The 17,491-nt window shown below is 61.8% G+C and overlaps 2 protein-coding genes and 2 long non-coding RNA genes across 6 annotated transcripts in view; 2 read left to right on the top strand and 2 right to left on the bottom strand.

Moving 5' to 3' along the window:
• Positions 1-1,173, bottom strand: part of AXIN1 (axin 1) — a 61,578-nt gene extending 60,405 nt beyond the window's left edge. Inside the window, 1 exon segment of the mRNA XM_042971192.1 lies at positions 1,119-1,173. The gene's annotated coding sequence lies outside the window, so the exon portion shown is untranslated.
• A 7,795-nt stretch (positions 1,174-8,968) lies between these two features.
• Positions 8,969-13,804, top strand: LOC122234606. The gene is made up of 3 exons (XR_006212452.1): positions 8,969-9,089; positions 9,628-9,891; positions 13,722-13,804. It is a non-coding gene; the product is annotated as an uncharacterized LOC122234606 (long non-coding RNA).
• On the bottom strand, positions 12,811-16,239 carry MRPL28 (mitochondrial ribosomal protein L28). Of its 2 annotated transcripts, none has more exons than XM_007093649.3 (6): positions 16,156-16,239; positions 15,476-15,773; positions 14,592-14,744; positions 14,239-14,373; positions 14,062-14,148; positions 12,811-13,193 (listed from the first exon to the last, which is right to left on the bottom strand). In XM_007093649.3, exons 2-6 carry the CDS (start codon positions 15,761-15,763, stop codon positions 13,086-13,088), a joined length of 771 nt encoding a protein of 256 aa, XP_007093711.1. In that variant the 5' UTR covers positions 15,764-15,773; positions 16,156-16,239; the 3' UTR covers positions 12,811-13,085. The 2 variants fall into 2 exon arrangements, with proteins under 2 accessions (XP_007093711.1, XP_007093712.1); XM_007093650.3 differs by lacking the exon at positions 16,156-16,239 and adding an exon at positions 16,093-16,149.
• On the top strand, positions 14,656-16,619 carry LOC122234605. 2 transcript variants are annotated; one of them, XR_006212451.1, is made up of 3 exons: positions 14,656-14,872; positions 15,280-15,351; positions 16,116-16,619. It is a non-coding gene; the product is annotated as an uncharacterized LOC122234605 (long non-coding RNA). The 2 variants fall into 2 exon arrangements; XR_006212450.1 differs by lacking the exon at positions 14,656-14,872 and adding an exon at positions 15,041-15,122 and having other exon boundaries at positions 15,212-15,351; positions 16,079-16,619.
• The last annotated feature ends 872 nt before the right edge of the window (positions 16,620-17,491 follow it).

Here is a 17,491-nt window from a genome sequence, read left to right as displayed (position 1 = left end):
CCTGCTGGAAATCCAACAGAAACATCGTATTTTGTATGCCTGTCCAACCCTGTCCCTCAAGAGAAGTTCTTAAAACTGAAACCCAAACACTGCTATCCTGGAAGGTCAGGTTGGGCCATGTGTGTTCTTCAAAACAGGGCCTGTAGATCCAAGTATGCGTGAGATTCTTCTTTTAGAAGCACAGAGCATAAATGCAAGCAAATGGGAGGGGCTGAGATGCACGGCAAGGAGTCTTCTTACATTATCTTAGAGAGGAGCCGAGAAAAGTCCCCGGAGAACTGGTTGTGTGTGTGTTTCCTCTAACGTCCTCGGTGCCCAGCTAAAAGTTTCACTGCCCTGGCCATGCAGCTCTAGCTTCGTGGGGGACTGAATTCCAAAATGTGGGGTGGAGAAAGAAGCTAAGACCCACACCCAAAAGAGAGTTCTGGGGGCAAGGCATCAACCTGAAAGAGTACAGCCACTCAGAGCAGCCAAACCACAGCCTGGAACCAGCTCAGGCACCTCTGCCTCGGAGGGAGTGCCCTCCTTGGGTTTCAGACTCACTCATTCCTACTTTCTGCTGCGGGGGAGAGGGAAGGGATGTGCTACTGTCCAGCCTCCGTCCAGGGTCTCTGCACACGGCGGCTCCTCTGCACCCCACACACACCCGAAGCAGGCTCCAGGCCCGCGACTGACACCGACCAACCAAACACATCAGCTGCGCGCCCTGGCCTCCTCCAGGAAGACCGTTCCCCACCCCCTCTCACACAACCCTGGTTGTTCCTTACACTCTTCCACTCACCTAGAGCAAGGGACTGCCCTTTCAGAACCGAACCCCGCACTTTTCCGGGTTCACACAGCCCTATATCAACGGCCCTTGCTAGCATCCCCTCTGACACACCTGCCCTCACAGCCTGGAACCCCACACACCTTCCTCGCGCACCACACGGTCTGTACACCCGGCCCGCACAACCTGCTCAGTGCTGCAAGCCTCCCCGCACGCGCCCCCAGCCCGCACCCTCCGAGCCCGTCTTCCGGGTCCCGCGCCGGGCCCGCCCGGCCCGGCCTACGCGGCCTACAATGAGCGGCCGCACGGGCCCGCGCCCCGCAGTACCGCGCGCCCGGCCCGCACTACTCACCCGCGCGCGTCGGCGGCGGCGACGGCAGGGCCCCGGCCCTGCTCGCGGAGCGGCGCGGCGCGGCCCATGCGCTCAGCGGCGGCGAGGCGGGCGGGACGGGGCGGGGGCGCGGCCCCGGGCGGCCCCCATGGCAGCGGCGGCGCGGCGGCCCGGAGGCGGGCGCGGGGCAGGCCGCGGGGGCGCCGCCGAGGCCGGCCGCCCGCTCTCACCCGCCTGCACCGGGGAACGCGGCTCCGGCCCGACTCGGGCCGGTCCTGCGGGCGGCGACGGCGGCCGCGAACGCTTCCCCGAGCGGGGAGCCCGAGCCCAGAGCGCCGAAGCCCAGGCCGGAGCGCCCCCGCCGGCGCCGCCCGGAAGTGCGGGGGCGGGGCCGGAGCGCGGGGCGGGGCCGGGAGCGTGGGGGCGAGGCCGACAACGTGAGGCGGGGCCAAGCGCGTGAGGCGGGCCGAGAGCGCGGGGCGGGGCGGGGCCGGGCGTGCGGGGCGGGGCCGGACGTGCGGCGCGACCGGAGCGTGGGGCGGGGCCGAAGGCCCGAGGCGGGACCAGGACGCGGGCGGTCCCTAGACCGTGGGGCGGGGCTGGAACGTGAAGCACTACCCAGAGCGTGCGGCGGGCCGAAGCGCGGGGCGAGGCAGGGGCTTGGGGCGGGGCCGTGAGCGTGCGGCTGGGCCGAAGCACCAGGCGGAGCTGTATTGTGAGGCGGATCCCGGGGCCTGAGGGGGGGCCTTGGAGCGTGGGGATGTGATACGGGCAGGGGGCGAGACCGGGGCGTGGGGCGGAGCCGAGAGCATGGGGTGGGATCGAAACGTGAGGGCGGGACAGGGACGAGGGACACCGCCAGGAGCGTGGGGCGGGGCTTGGAGCGTGGGAGCGGAACCGAGAACGTGGGGCGGGCCGAGAGTGGGAGGCGCGGCCAAGGCGTGGGGCGGGGCCAGTAGCATGGGGCGGGACGGGGACGACGCGCCAGGATAGCAACGTGGGGCGCGGCCGCACCGATGCGGGTAGGGCCGGAGCGTGGGGCCGTCCGAGAGAGTTGGGGCAGAGCCGAGACCTGGAGCCTGAGTACTGGGAAGGGCGAAGAGAGGGAAGGCTATACCTGGGCGTAAGGGTGGGTCCTGAGCTCGGAGGCGGAGCCAAAAGCGTCCTGGAGGGCCTCGAGCGTGAGGCGGAGTCAAAGGAGTGGGTGTGGCCAAATTGCTGGTGTGGGTCCAGTGCCTCGAGCGTGGGGCGGGACAAGGACCCGGGAGCAGGCTAAGCGAAATTGCACTCCCCTCCCAGCAGGGCAGCTGCGTCCGGGAGGGTGGTCTGTGGAGACACCCCTGCGAAGGTCCCTGAGGGACGGTGGCCACCAGGGAGACCTGACCTGGTGCACTGATCGGTCAGGCGGCTCTCTTGGGCACTGCGAGGCGCACACCATGTCTCAGCCCTTTTCTGCTGCCCACACGGGTGTCCACCAGCCCGGGTCTCCCCAAGTTAGCACCCACAGGCCAGGCCCGCACCCAACCGGTCTCCCACCCCTGCAGAGGGAGCATCTCGTGCATGGGCGGGCAGGGTGGCCAGGGGGACTGGAGATCTCGCTCGGGGACTGCCTGGCCGGCCCTGCACAGGAGAACCCTCGCAGGACGTCCTACAACTGCCCACAGCATTGAAGGAAGCAGGTGTGCGGGAGTTGGGCGGTTGGAAGGCACAGCCAGGCTGACCTGGAGCTGACCCTTGGTAACGTCCAGTCCCTCTGTCCCTCTGCTTGTTACCCCTCAGCTGGCCCAGTCCCCGAGAAAGTGGGTTAGGGCTCCACCCTCCCTTAGTCCCCAGTGGGTCTGGACTCGAGGCCAGGGCTGAGTGGTGGTAAATGATGGTTGTCACTTGGACAGGAGCCCCCACCTGCAAAGAACTGTGTGCTGAGATTCCACCATGTTGGGCTTGCCTGCTCGACTGCTCCCAGGCACCATCCAGAGTGTGGACAAGGGCTCTCCTTCCTACCACTGCCTTCGGGTCACAAGCGCACAGGCCAGCCTGAGAGCAAGGGCTTCCTATACCCACCACACCTCTCCCCATCTCCCCATCCCTGTCACCACGGCAGCTCTTGCCCAACCTGCAAACCCAGCTGGCCCCTCCCTAAGGATGTGAGCACCAGATATTGATCACTGCCCCTAAGCAATTGCTTCTGGTGTCCCCCATGACACCCAGGACCCTGTGCTCCACGGAGCCACGCTGGGCTTGGTACCTCAAGAAATGCTCCCAGCAGCCCCCAGAGGATGGCTATACCCCCATTCTATAGGCCAGCACATCTTCTGGATACTGCTCGCCCTCACTGCCCACCCTCATCCTTCTCGTCTCCAGACCAGAGCAGAAGTCCTGACTGGGGGCTCCATGAGCCATGGGCCATCCTCCCACCCAGCTGCCCACCGGTGGTGCCTTGCCTGGGGTGAGCAGGTATGGAGGCAGAGCCAGCACCCAGCCATTGCCAGCCTGCCAAGTCTCAAATAGCATCCGATACACGGGGTTTTGTAGGAAAGGGGGGCAGTGAGGGATGAGGGCCACTGGGGAGGCATCCCCAGCCTACCAAGAGCCCAGGTCACCCAGGGCCATCACTGTGCCTGTCAGGGAAGGCTGGGCAAGGCTGGGGCTGTAGATGAGGAGAGAAGCCTACAGTACTGAATGCACACTGGCCCCACTAGGGTCATGGCACTGGGGGGTCACTCTCACCCACATCTAGCTGGGATGGCCCCAGGCCCCACCCTGCTCAGCCTAGGAGTCTTAGAGGAGACAAGGCATAGCGGGTGGCCTTCAAGGCACAGCAAGGTCTCTCTGGGGTGTGGGAGTCCTGGGTGGGCTGGAGAGACAGCAAGAATTCCCAGATATTGGCCCTCAGGTTGCCTCCCCGCTCCCAGGCACAGGTCCCCAATGCTTGCCTTGGTTCTGCGGAGCTGCTGCTGTGGCCAGGCCAGGCTCCCGGGGTTGTGTCCATGTCCATCCTCCTCCTGGCCCATGGCGGCAGGTGTCCCCAGGCCCTGGGACCACAACAGGGCCCTCGGACCCCTGGCTCCTTGGGGCCCCAGCCCTGCAGGGACAGGAAGGGAGTCAGAAGGCCTGCTACAGTGGATTACAACTGTGGGCATGAAGGGGAGATTGAGCAGGGTGGGACTGGGGACGGACCGGAGGAGGGAGCTCAGGGAAGGCTCTGCAGAGGAGGAGGCGGAGAGGGAAAAACTGGGGGCCTGCGGTGGAGAGGGAGACCTGACGGGGACTGTGTCAGCCACCCACAGATGAAACCAGACAAAGAGCCACAGGGGCCTCCCTTCTGAATGGCTGAGTTCCTCGACGGAGCACCCGCTTTTTGCTTTCCCAGTGAGGGGCCCTGGAGTTTGCCAGCAGAGGCTTGGGTTTAACTGTGGATGATATTTGTTCAGGAGTTCCATGAGCCACGTGAAGAACTTAAGACCAGAAATGAAATTCTTTTCTTCAACTTAGACACAAAATGAATACTCTGAAATAAAGTGGACTTTGGCGGCTTACGCGTGCGTGTCCGCTTGGCTGAGGAAGACCACTTATAAAAAGCGATCCAAAGAAGTCCTCTAAGTGCACCAAGGAGTAGGCTAAGGCACACCCAGCATGGCCTGGCATGGGATGAAAACCAGCAGCAGAGAGCAAGCTGCAGAAATAGGGTACTGTGAGTGGCACGTCCCCATTGTCTTCTGGGAGGGGAGGACAGGAGGGACGGTTCTCATTTGGGCTTCTGGAGGGAGATGGGAGACTCAGCCTGAACCCCTTCTGGGCTCTCCCTTCCCTGCCCCTCTGCCCTGTCCACAGGTGTCAGAGGTGGCGGTGAGGGGGGGGGGGCGGGTGAGGCCCTGAAGGGGGGAGGGAGGCTCATCCAGTTACGATGAGTGAGGCATGGACTCCCCTTTGGAGGCACAGCCCCAGCTGCACTGGCCAGCCACTTTCCTGGCCATAAGCCAAGCTCCTGGGTTCCATCCCTCTTCCCCAAGTGTCCTTTTCTCACCGGTTCTGAGCCCAGAAGGAGGGCCCAGTGTTGTTTGTGTCCCCATCCCAAGCCCAAAGAAGGAGGCAGAGATGTGACAACAAGGCTGTGAGATAGAACACCAAGGAAAAGGCCACAAGACCACACATACCGGGTGCCCATTTTTGTGAACACAGAAAATGTGCACGTAAAGGCGAGAAGACTAAAAAGCTATTCCAGGGTATCAATACGGGCCACTGTCGGAGTGCAGTTAGGGCTGGGTTCCGTTATCTTCTTTCTGCATTCAAGGAGGCATTCTGCGGCCATGTGACTGTCACCAACGCATGGAAATCACAAAGGTGTGCGGCAGACGCCATCTTCCTACCCGTGATCAGTGTAAACTAACCCAGGGGAGCGAGGACCCTGGGGGAGAGTGCAGAGCTGCCCGCTGGGCAGATTCAGGCAGGCCTGTGGCCCCAGGACCAGTGAGAAGGTGCCAAGTCTAGCTTCCAGGGCCGGCCAGCCCAGCTCGCTGTGGCCACTCCAGGCTGGGGCCCCCCTGGGCGCCGACTCCACGGCAGGCAGGCCCCCGCCTCTCTCCTCCCTGTGCACACCTTGGGGCAGGTGTGTCGTCCACGCTGGCATTTCACACCCCTCTTCCTGTTTGGGGTTCTCTCACAGCTCTTCAGCTAAAGCTGCCTCAGGCGGACACCCCAGAAGTGACCCAAGTCCCAGTGCCAAGCTGGGGAGGTAGGGGGATATAAGGTCAGGGTTTTGCCTCAAACCAGCCAGCTCCAGAGTCAGCTCGGTGCTGACACCTGGCGTGACCGTCACCTTCTAACACTGCTGCTGCGTGTCACCCTGGCCTGATGGTCCCTGCTCCTAGGAGCCGTCATCAGCTGCATTCGGGGTTTGTCACACATTATTGTGCGCTCCCCTTTCATAGGTGAGGGGGTCCCATGGCAGAGGTGGGCAGAGTGAAGCACTCAGCCATTGTCAGCCATGTGGCAGTCCCCTCAGAGACAGCCACTGTGGTCACTGTGCTTTTTCCCCACTTGCTTAGCATTCCAGGGTGCCAGGCCCAGCTGGCCAATGCTGTGATTGTCCCACGTCCCCTGCATAGACAACTCACCCAGCAGACCTGACACAGCCCCCCACATCTCGGCTGGCCCCCATGTGTCAAGGGTCAGGCCTCAAGGCCACCAGGAAAGCCGTGGCATGGTAGCAGGCATGTAGCCCCTGGGTAGCACACTCCATCCCAGGGTGCCATCCACACCCAGCCCAACTTGGGTCTCACCTCCAGTGTCCTGAGGGGTTCCTGTCACTCCAGGCAGAAGGGCATAGCAGGACACCTTCCCATACTGCCTCTATGGGGGATTCTGACCCTTTGGTGGGGATGTGTCCTGGAGGTCTGGGACACAGTCGAGTAGGCTCATGATTAGAGGGCAGTCCTTGAGTGAGTTCTGAGTGGGCCCTGCCAGCCACAGGGGCCTGGGAGACAAGAGGGAAGAGCACCTCACCAGTTTGGGAGCCTCAGGGACATAGGGGTGCAGCCAGGGCTGAGCCAGCTCCCACCTCCCTAAAGACACATCTATCTATGGCAAGGTGGGTAATTCTCTCTTGGCAAGGGAGGGTCCTGACCCAACCCTGCTGGCCCCAGAGGTCTGTGCCAACCCTCCGAGAATGAGCCTCGGTCTCAGGGTGGGGCCAATGGCTGGCAGTGGCCCAGGTCAAAGAAGGAAAGGCCTGCTGACCTCCCCCAACCCCAGCACCGTTTTCCCAGGAACTACTGTAGCATCTGAGTGCAGGGGCCTTCAGCCCAGCTTGTAGAAGCAGCCGCTGAAGTCCCACCTTCTCAGGTGGCCTCAGGTCACTTCCCCTTCTGGTCTCGGGCACACCTGCCCTCTTGCCATACTGACCCTTACACCAGGCAGACTTGCACCTTTGTCTCTGCCATTCCTTCACCTGGAATGTCCTTCCATGACCTGACCACCCCACCCCTGAAGGCCTCTCTCAGCACCAGGAGCTCACATTGCCCCTCTGTTGGCTATCTTTTCTCTTTCTGTCGGAGACACCTCATTCAGCTCCAGCAGGCCTATGCAGGTCCAGGAACCAGGGGCAGCCCCGCGGGCTGGCAGCTAGGGGACTTGGTAATGGGAGGCAGGGAGGTGCCAGCCCAGGCTGGCTGGCTGCCTTTGCCCACGGCCACACCCACACCCTCCGGGTCAGCCTCTGCCAGCCCCTGGCCTCTCGGCCACCTGCCTCCCACCGTGCTGTCCAGAGATGTCTCTTTTGGCTGCCTAGGAGCCCTGCGGCTGCTGTGGCCAAGTTTTAAGTATGTGATTATGTATGCCGAGGTCCCTCCGGCCCTTTGTTGCTGCAGAATCTGTCCCAGCAAACAAAAGTGCACTGGATTAGCCACAGTGGATTAAAAGATTTGCTTCTCAGAGTTTACCTAACAACCCGACAGTCCTGCCTGCAGAGGCTTTGAACCTCAGGACGTGCTCAGCAGGCCATCTGGGAGCTCTCGGCTTCTGCGGGCAACAGGATGGCGGTCAGGGTGATTACAGGCAGCTACCGCCGCTTACACTCTGCTCTGCAGCCAGGCCTGTGCTTGTGGCCTGTGCTCGTGGCCTGTGCTCTTGGCAGGCCCGTCTGGGTCAAACTTTGGGGGCGAGACCAGACTCCAGGACAAGGTGGAGGAGGCTGAGGTAGGGGAACGAGGCCCAGCCAGGACCACCTTCCAGAGGGCCTGCCGCCCAGGGCCCAGGCATGGTGGGGACCAGGCCTTGCCTCCCCCAGCCCTACCCCCTGGGCACGTCCACACACTGCACACAGCAACAAGGCCACGAGCAACATGGAGGGTGGCCGTGGTGGGCAGGGACACGCCAGGCTCCACCATGCTGCAGCGCGTGGCCCCACTACTGCCACCCCGTGGTGTACGTTCCTGCACACGCGTGCACGCGCGCTCACGCACGCACGCGCGCACACACACACACACACACACACACACAAGCGTGTCCCTCTTTGATCTCCAAAGGACGCTTCATTTACAAGCTCTTGATCGCAGCTGCCTTTTCAGGGCCTGTCCGCTAAAGTCCCGAGTAATGGGATTTGGCACTTCTGATCCATCTTGGTCTGGCCGTTCCCCAGGACAGGTGGGCGTTTTTTTTCCTCTTTTGCACTTCTTTTTTTTTTTCCTTTTCAAAAATAAAACGCTCCTGAAACCGCACTGACTGGACGTGGCTTGTCGCCCAGCCCTACAAGCGGGGCCAGGAGAGGGGCCAGGTGGCCGGCACACCAAGGGCCCGGCCAGTTGGGGGTCTTTGATGCGGCTTCCATGTGAAATCTGAGTGAAAGACGTAGGAGAACGATTTCGGGACCACGGTGCCGTGGGATTCATCCTGCCTCGTGCGTTTCCCTTTGTCTCCCTTCCCGTGACCCTTCTTTGGGACGTTTGGGGAGAGGGTCCCAGGGCAGGTGCGGGCGTGTGTGCAAGCGTGCGCATGAGGGTGCAGAGGGCAGGGTGGGCTGAGTGAGGGCAGGGCCTCAACCATAAGAACAATGGGCAGCAGGGAGCACATCCACCTGTCCGCCTGTTCGTCTGTCCGTCCGTCTGCCCGCCCGGCTTACCTCACCTGCCTGGCTCCGTGCGCCTGCTCGCGCCCCACCATCCCGCGGTCCGCCATGATGGGCTTGGCCGTCCGTCTGAGCACTTTCAGCCACTCCAGGACGCGGGTCCCTGCTCTTGGCCACTGTGTGGCTGGGAGGAAGAAGTGTGACTCTGGGCTGCAGCTCGGGCTCCCACCGCCGATTGGCTGAGGCAGGGACCAGATGACGGCCTCAGAACCCTATGGTAGCCATGGCAACCAGCCCCTTTAGACACCGCCACCCGGAGCCACTCCTGACTGCCGAGGGAGCAGGCAGTGCCGACGTGGACCCACACCAGGGTCCCCTTGGAGAGTAGGGTCAAGCATGAGTGGACCCTGCTCCTATACCAGCTGTTGAGTGTGAGTGTGTGTGTGTGTGTGTGTGTGTGTGTTTCTTGTATGTCCGGTTTGAAGGGTCCCTGTCCCTCTCTTGGGACGTGTCCTGTCTCACCACCTGGTAGAGGCAGGAACAATGTCTTTTTAGCCTCTGCTTCCACGAGGATTTCAGGTCAGGCTTGCCCCAGGGGCTGAAGGCCAGCCCCTCTGGTGAGAAAACAATGGATGACGGCGGTAGGAGGAAGGGCAGGGGCAATTCCCCATGCTAAGGGAGACAGAGCCAGGCTCTCAATCCACCTCAGACCCCAAAGGTCCTTCCAGCCTCTTCCCTGCCTGCCAACCCCTCCTCCACACTTTCACAGACCTACTGAACACATAGGCTCACACAATCCCCTCTCAAGAGACTTTAGAGGCCCCAGGCTGGCCCTGCTGCTTCATAGACCCAGTGTCTGTGTCCCCAACCATGCAGGACTCTGAGACTTCAGTCAAACCCAGCACTTTCCAACCCTGCAGGAACTAAGTACACACCTGTGACTCTACCTCCTCTTCCCTTTGTCTGAAGTCCTAGGGTCTCTCGGCACCAGCCCCTTGGTAAAGCCTTCCCAGGTGTCTCAAGACAGGGTTGTCATCAAGGACTGACCATCCTGGGAGCTGCAAGGCAGTGAACACCCTGGAGCCGACCTACCCCCATCTCCGTGAGAGTCCGAACATTCTTGGCTCAGCACAAACTAGTCAAGGCTCCCATGAAATCCAAGGGAGAGCCCTGGGAAGCCACCTCCCACTTCCCGGCCCAGGCCCAGCCCACACCTGCTGAACATACGAGGAAGTGAGTAACAGCCATAGGCCTATGAGCAGGTGTGAGTCCCAAGTCCCCAGGAAGAGGCCAGGGACTGCTGAGGAAGCCACTGCCCGGGTCAGAGGGGTGCAGAAGACAGCGGGAGTGGGCTCAGGGTGGGCCGGGCTGGGCATAGAGCCACATGGCTCAGCCAGCCCCCCGCCCCCACCTTGGTCCCAGACTTCTCCACGCTGGCTCGTCCCTCCCTAAGCTGCTCAGTCACAGCCTCGAGGGCAGGCTGTCGGTGAGGACATAGGCCAGGGTCAGCTGGAGGTGGCGGAGGGTCCAGGGGCTGAGGGAGAGGTCGGGGAGGGCTCTGGCATGCTGTGCCAGAGGGTGCTGGATGGCGTAGGACTGGTTCTGTGGAGCAAGTTCAGCTGACCCAGGGCTCCAGCTTTGGGGCAGGCAGCTGGCAGGGGTAGGAGGGAGAGGTGTTCAGGGGTTCTGGAGCACAGGCTGAGGGAGAAGGACGGTACACGTGGCTGGGCCTCACTACAGCTCCTCCGGGCTCCTAGCACCCTGACGCGGCCAGCTGGCACAGGGCCAAGATGTGAAGACCTGCCTGTGGTCTCCACACCCGCCACCTGCAAGCCAGTGCACCCCTGAACAGGACTCCATTAAGACCCTCAGGGTGAGGGCACTGGGCCACACCTCTCCTGACCTCAGCTGTCCTTCCTAGGCCTCGAGACATCACGGTGTTGATGGTCACACTTGTCAGGGCCCTCCACCGCCCAGGTGTCAAGGGACCTCTCCATCTACAGCTAGTGATGGTTGACCCCCGTGGCCCTTGAATGGATGGGCTGTCACGGACACATAGGGACTCGGCCAACCGCAGGGCTACATGGGGAGCAAGGGGACTTGCCCGAGCTCCTAGAGGGGCGGGGCAGGGACAGGGGCACAGCCTGTCTTCCCACTAGGGTCCAGCGCAAGGCAGCTCTGGCTTCGGCGGGCTTGACTTGGGTCAGTACAACTACCCAGCCCACCACAGAGGCCCGAGGGGCTGCAGGGACTCAATGACGGGACTGGAGACGGTCAGGGACACAGACACAGCTGACTAGCAGAGGTGTGGCCCATGGGGGAAAAGTAAGGAGGAAGAGGGCTGGAGGGGAAATGGAGCCTGCTGGGCTCCCACAGCTAAGCTCCCGGTTGGGGTGTGTGTGTGTGTGTATGTGTGTGTGTGTGTGTGTGAGCATGTACAGTCCCTGTGTCCCCTTCCCACCTTCTGGAAGGGGGAACAGTGTGGCAGATTCTCCCTGCTAGGGGCCTTCCCACACCTGAGTTATTGTTTCACTTGGGGTGGGGAGGGGAGGGGAATCTGTCATTCACCGAGAGTTCCTGACCTTGCCTGAGTCGAGGGTATTTGTGGGAATTTGATGAAACCGACACTGACTCTACCAGAATAGGGCCAAAGCCACAGCCAGGCCCACTGCAGGGTATGGGGAGGTGAGCACCGCTGAGTCGCATCAAGCTCTGCTGACCAGCAGCACCGGAGGCCAGTCTGGGCTGTCCTTGTGGAAACCCCATGTCCCCAGGGAGGGCAGAGGGGCGGCCTTGTTCTTCTCTGTGCTGCCCCCAAGCGCAGTGACCCACTGCAGGTGCATCTCCGCTTCAGATACTCTTGCCTGGTCCGCCAGTGCTGACAGGGGGACCCAGGCCAGAGTCCACCCTCCTCGACTGTGGCCCCCACCCTGCTCCAGCCCCACACCTTGTGCCAGCAATTACAAACACTACAGGTCCTGGTAGGAGCTCCCCCAACCTTGACCTGTAGCCTTACCAGGGGCAGGAAAGAGCAGAAGAGCAAGGTGTGACTGAGAGCCGCGGCCAGTGAACTGGGGACGTCCTGGGTACACAGCATGGGGGCGGGTGGGGGTGGCCTCAGGTGACAAAGGCAGGGCTACCAAGGCATCAGTTTGATTCAGTTCAGGGCTGACCATGGGAACCGTGAAGCGGGGGCCAGGAGGGCTGCCCGGTTCAGAACACCACCGACCTAGCTGGAGCCGGGGGCTCTGGTTCACGGAGCTAGGCTGGGCCTTGAGGCCATCCAGAGCCGGGGCACAGGTGGGCTGGGCACCGTCAGCTTTTGGTAAAGTTTTAGAAAAATTAAAAACTGTTCACAGTGTTAGAGCATCACGTGAAGAAACAATCATGTGCATCAAAACACGGGTCCAGAGGCGTGTCCCAGAGGAGTCGGGACTGATGACAGCATTTCCCGGCTTCGTAGACACCTCAGGATCACTCCGCAGGGGGCAGGCCCCGACCCTAGATGACCTCCCTATACTGTGGGATCTCCAGGACCCTCCTGAGGCTGTGTTCACTGCCCACCCCTGCCCACTGGGCCAGCTGCACGCTCCCTCTGGCCTCCACCTCCGTGAACACGGCCCAGATGTCCTCACTTCCACAACAGCCCTCAGAAGATCTGGGTGTTCCTTGGTCAGCTGCCAGGACCAGGTCAGGGGAGTCCCTCCCTGTGCTCCCAGAGAGATCTGAATGGGTCTCAATGCTCAGTACTCCCAAGGAAGGGTTGCGGAAGAGGGTCAAAGCACCCCCAAATTTCCGGGCAGGAGTGGGCTCAGGTACCTGGCCCAGCCTCCCCCTGGGAATCCCATCCCTGCACCTCCTGACCCGGTAGGGGCACTTGCCACCCTGAATGGCCAGCACAGATCTTTCCCTGTCACCCCAAGTCAAGCCACAGCCTCCCTGCCCCCGCTCTGGAGAACACTCCGGATGGGTGGAGAAGTACAATCGGGCAAGGACCTATTGCAAGAAGTCTTCAACTACACTAGACTCTCTCCCAGAGGAAAAGAGCTCGGCCACATCCCGGCCACATCCCGGGTCCCTGGGGCAGGGCGTGACGAGGTCGAGCACTACTCAGGAGAACTCCGTTCCTCCCAGCAAAGCAGCACACACATGGCCCGGCTCAGACTTTACTTGTGCTGCCCCCACTTCAGGGGGGAGGGGTGCCACAGAGGCAGCAAGACGGCCCCAGACCTCTTAGAATCTTGAGGCAAAAGGCCCTTTGAGGCCTCCACAAAGCTCACCCAACCCTGGGAGCTACTGAGTCAGCACACAAGAACGAGTTCATCCACTACCCAAATATGGCCCTTGCCACCACCCCAGGCTCAGTGTCCACGGTGCCGCAGGGCGGGGTGGCTGAGCGTGGCTGTCTGGCACGGGTCACTGTGCGGTCAGTTCTTGTTGGCTCTCTTCTGCACTACCACTGGCTCAGACAGTGTCTGGTGCTGAAGCCGCTCAATCAGCCTCTCCACGTAGACCTTGAACAGAGGAGTCGGGTCCTATGGGAGCGAGACAGGGTCAGGATAAGTTGCTCTGGGGAAGGTCCGAATCCAGTTGGCCAAACACCAAGAGGAATCTGGCACAAGAAGACTGGACCCCTCAGGCTTGGCTACAGCCACCGGTCCAGAGGACAGCGACCCTGTCCATGAGACAGGGGCCACCTGCCCTTGGGACATAGGGATCAGGCATCTGTGACTACAGTTAAGGGGGCAGAGAACAGGGGCAGCGGCTGCTGTGCCGTGTGGGTTCCCTTTTCCAGTAGTGACCACAAGCTCAGACCCTTCTAGGGTACACACACAAAAAGACCTCAACTAGGGGCGCCTAGGGGCTTAGTCGGTCAAGCTTCTGGCTTCCGCTCAGGTCATGATCTCATGGCTCACGAGTTCGAGCCCCGTGTCAAGCTCTGTGCTGACATCTCACAGCCTGGAGCCTGCTTTGGAGTCTGTGTCTCCCTCTCTCTCTGCCCCTCCCCCGCTCACGCTCTCTCTCTCTCTCTCTCTCTCTCTCTCAAATAAACATTAAAAAAGAAAAAAAGAAGAAAAAAGAAAGACCTCAACTCGCTAACAGGAAGACCGCAGGGCAAGAAGGCGTTAGGCAGCCAAATAAACCAAAGGTGCCACCAAGAGTCTTTCTGTCCATAAACTTATGAAGCTAGCCGGGGGCGGGGTGGGAGTGGTAGACAGGAGAGGGTCAGACCCTCGAGGGGAGGGCACGCGCTACAGGGAACCCAAGACCATGGCTCCATCGGGGCGGCTCCTCCCCAGACCCACCCAGGGCAGTGGCCACCAGCCCAGGTTCCCCAAGGCAGCCCTGCCCCCACCCCATCTGCCTGCTGGTGCTCAGCGGTTGGTGCTCAAACATGCTCACCTTCTCCTCCAGGAGCCTCTGCTTCTCCAAAGCCTCGTCTAGCGTCAGGCCGACCCACTCAGCCTCTGCCTCTGGGATGACAAACTCCTGCACAGGAGGGACCAGGCCCACAATGAGGCCAGAGGCACCAGCCAACGGGGCCCTCAAGGAGCAGGAAGTACGAGCCAAAGCCCTTACCTTGTACTTTTCGTAGATGGCCGCCCGCTTCTTGGGGTTGTCTGGGTGCAGCTGGGGGTCCTGTCGGGCCAGCCGCAGCAGCATCCCTCGCTTCAGGTCCATCCCGAACTTGGAACACAGGTCCTCCTTCGGAGTCTGGCAGGAGGCTACGCGTGGGGCCAGGTGTGGCTGGCCATGCCCCGCCCACCCGAGGGCTGACCCCACCAGGCGCCTCCCCGGCAGGTGGAGGACTCCAGGCCGTCACAGGACAAAGGACTGTGAGCTGACACAGGTGTGCCCCACCAAGTCTCTCACTAGCCAGGAGACTCCACTGTGTGCTGACCTGCAGAGCCCTGACCCCCCTCCCCGCTTGCCTTGAGGATGTAGAAGTCGAACCCGTAAGCCTCGTCAATAAGGTCCAGGGTCCGCATGGTCACTGTGACGGTGAATTTCGTGTCCAGTATCTCACTATAGAGCTGGCGCTGAAACAGCTGTGGTTTCCACACCTTCTTCACCCTCTTTGAGAGCTAAAGGAAAACAGAGAACCTACCTGAGACTCAGGACACGGAGCCAGAGGCCCAGCCCCCACCTGTGGACCCAGAGATCAGCTTCTCCTCAGCCAGTCTGGCACCTCCTGACCCTGCCTGGGTTGCTGGTGCGTGTTCCACATGTACGACCATAACTCCGTGGTCTACAGGCCATCACATTCCAAACCAGGGACCAAGGGACCAAGGGCAAAGGGAGATGTCAGCCTGAGAGCCACCAGGCAGGGGGCTCAGCGGCCCCTCCAGACTGCCCACTGGAGACTACACCGTGCACAGGGCTGACGTCCTAAGTGCGATGACAAGGTGGTAGTGCCAGCCCTGTACGTGTCACAGACACACTGTGGCATGTCAAGCCAACAGGTGACTGAAGACCTGACCTCCCCCTACCTCCTCTCACGCACAGATCTCCTCACTCCTCATCCCTACACTTGATCTCGTACCCACCCCAGGGTCTCTGCACTTACTGCTTCTGGTACAGCCCACCGCCCTGTCTCAGGATACCCAACTGGTTTCGCAGGGTAACGTTTGCCAGAAACGCGTCTTCACAAATGAGCATGCCTCTTCAACGGAGCGGTGTCTGCACCATACGGTAAGCACACCACCCCGCCCCCGGCCCTCCACGCCCACCTTTGGAGCCCAGCACTGAGCCCGGAGCAGCAAAACCCAGAGGAGCGGCCCCCCGCCCCCACCCCCAGCCTGTCCTGCTCACCTACCTTGTCGTTGTTGATGTATCTGTGACCCAGGACCCAGCCCTCCCCACCCCAGAGCCCCAGCTGGGACTCTGGCGGGTAGTAAATGGGAACGGGCACATCCTCCACACGCTCCCGCTGCCCATTCTTGGGGTTGATCTTGAACTTAACCCCGTGCGGCCTGTAGTGCACAGGAGTGGGCGTTCGCGCAGGCTCCTGAGAGCGCAGGTAGTGCCGGGGCAAGCGGGAGCAGATGCCCTCCCGCAGCCGGAGCTGTTTCCAAAGGCCAACCGGGACCTTGTGCAGGGGCATCGCGGCGAGCCTGGAAGGGGGCAGGGGGGCAAGGGGCGGGGGGGCGGGCCGCCGTCACTCCGCAGCCCGGCCGCACTCCGGCCCCGACCCCCGACGCCAGCTGGTAGACTCCCGATCCCGACCCAGACCTCCGACACCAGACCCCTGACTCCCGCCCCCGCCCCCCCCGCCCCCCGCGCGGCCTCGACCTCCGACCCCGACCCCGACCTCCGACCCAGACTACCGGCGCGGCCCTGACCCTCGACGCCAGCCTCTTGACTTCTGACCCCGACCCGGACTACCCGCGCGGCTTCGCCCCCCGCCCCCTGACTCTAGACCCTGGCCCCGACCTGAGGCCCCTACTCCGCCCCAGTGACCCGAACCGCGGACCCTCCGACCCCTGCACCGCCTACCTCTCCAAGTTCCGCGCCCCACCGGAACCAGAAGTCCTGACGCAGAGCTTGGCCCCCTATCCGCCGCTGACTGGCTGAAAAGCCCGTCCGTCTACCCTCGTCCCGCCCCCTTTCCCGCCTTTAGGGACCGTGCAAAAGGTCCTGCAGTGACGGCCGCGGCTCCAGGCACCGTCAGCAAATGAGGCCCCTTTTGCCTCGAGAGGAGCCGGGGGCAGGGCGGGGCGGGGCGGAGCCTGTCATCCCAGGTCCCACTCCCCCTCCTCCCCGAAGGAGAGCAGAAATCAATGAAAAACGCTTGTGTCTTGAAATATCACTGTAGAATATTAAATTCATCAATCACAGCGAAAGAAGGGCTACATAAAAATATGTCCTCTTGTCTTAAAATTTTTTACCCCCCAAAACACCATATATAAATGTCTCCCCTTTACAAGCCTTGAGTGACCTAGTGGCCAAGTGCAGGGTGAAAGGGGTGGGGGAGGCCTCCAGGGAGGCCACACCTTGGACAGGACCAAGAAGGGAAGCCCCCCGCAGCCAGTAGGCAGGATGGGCTGGGCTGCATGCCTGCACCCCACCCTCAGCAGCCTCGCTTCCTGTGGCCACGTCCCACACCCCTGGTCCTATAGCAGCAGCCCACTACAGTTTTGTCTTAGGGGAGGGGCAGGGCACTGACCCTGGGGCAGTCAGCCCCCCTTATCCTGCTTCTCCCACAGAGGAGGCATAAAGGTCCAGCCAGATCTCTGGGAAGCCCCTCCCCAAACACACAGTTGAGCCCGGTGCAGGGCTACAGTCATCACCTCCTCTCCGGGGAGCAACTCATCCTTCTGAGTTCCAGACAAGGTCCCAGGAACCCCAGGGAAGGCCGAAGGCACGGACCTGGGGCAAAGTGTGCCAGGTCGTATCACACCCCTAGAGCAGCTCGGCAGCCCCTCCCAAAGAAGCCCTTCTCAAGGGCCTGCAGCTCCAAAGCTGAGAGCCAAAGGGAGGGGCAGGGCAGGACCAGACAGCCAAATGCCAGCCTCTCCATGTCACTCATGGCAGCCCCAGTGCCCATCAGCTCCCTGGGGACTACGGACACCTCCCCCCACACTACTGCATCGGTGGGAAGCATCCCCATGCTTGAGGAAGGCTGGCATCAGGGAGGCAGGGAGGGCACAGCTCCCAGGCCCAGTGGGGCAGGGCCTGGGGGAGGTGAGCTCAGGTGTCCCTTGTCCCCTTGGGTGTCACATCACAACCTCACAGGGGAATGGGGCAATGGGGGAGTCCTTCTCCACATGTCCAAGCATCTCTACGCCAGAAGAACACAGAACCTGGCCCTGTATGGTACCTGTGGTCTCCA

This window comes from Panthera tigris, chromosome E3, assembly GCF_018350195.1.
Source record: "Panthera tigris isolate Pti1 chromosome E3, P.tigris_Pti1_mat1.1, whole genome shotgun sequence".
Taxonomy (NCBI): domain Eukaryota; kingdom Metazoa; phylum Chordata; class Mammalia; order Carnivora; family Felidae; genus Panthera; species Panthera tigris.
The sequence above is the reverse complement of the archived record's forward strand: the minus strand, read 5'-3'. Positions and strand labels throughout refer to the sequence as shown.

What these genes read in the sequence shown, in the direction of transcription:
- MRPL28 (XM_007093649.3), bottom strand. Translation starts at nt 15,763, where the DNA reads ATGCCCCTGCACAAGGTCCCGGTTGGCCTTTGGAAACAGCTCCGGCTG. An exon ending in GATACATCAACAACGACAAG is followed by an intron (nt 14,745 to 15,475) that starts GTAGGTGAGCAG and finishes GTTTTCCTTTAG; the next exon opens with CTCTCAAAGAGGGTGAAGAA. An exon ending in CCATCTACGAAAAGTACAAG is followed by an intron (nt 14,149 to 14,238) that starts GTAAGGGCTTTG and finishes CCTCCTGTGCAG; the next exon opens with GAGTTTGTCATCCCAGAGGC.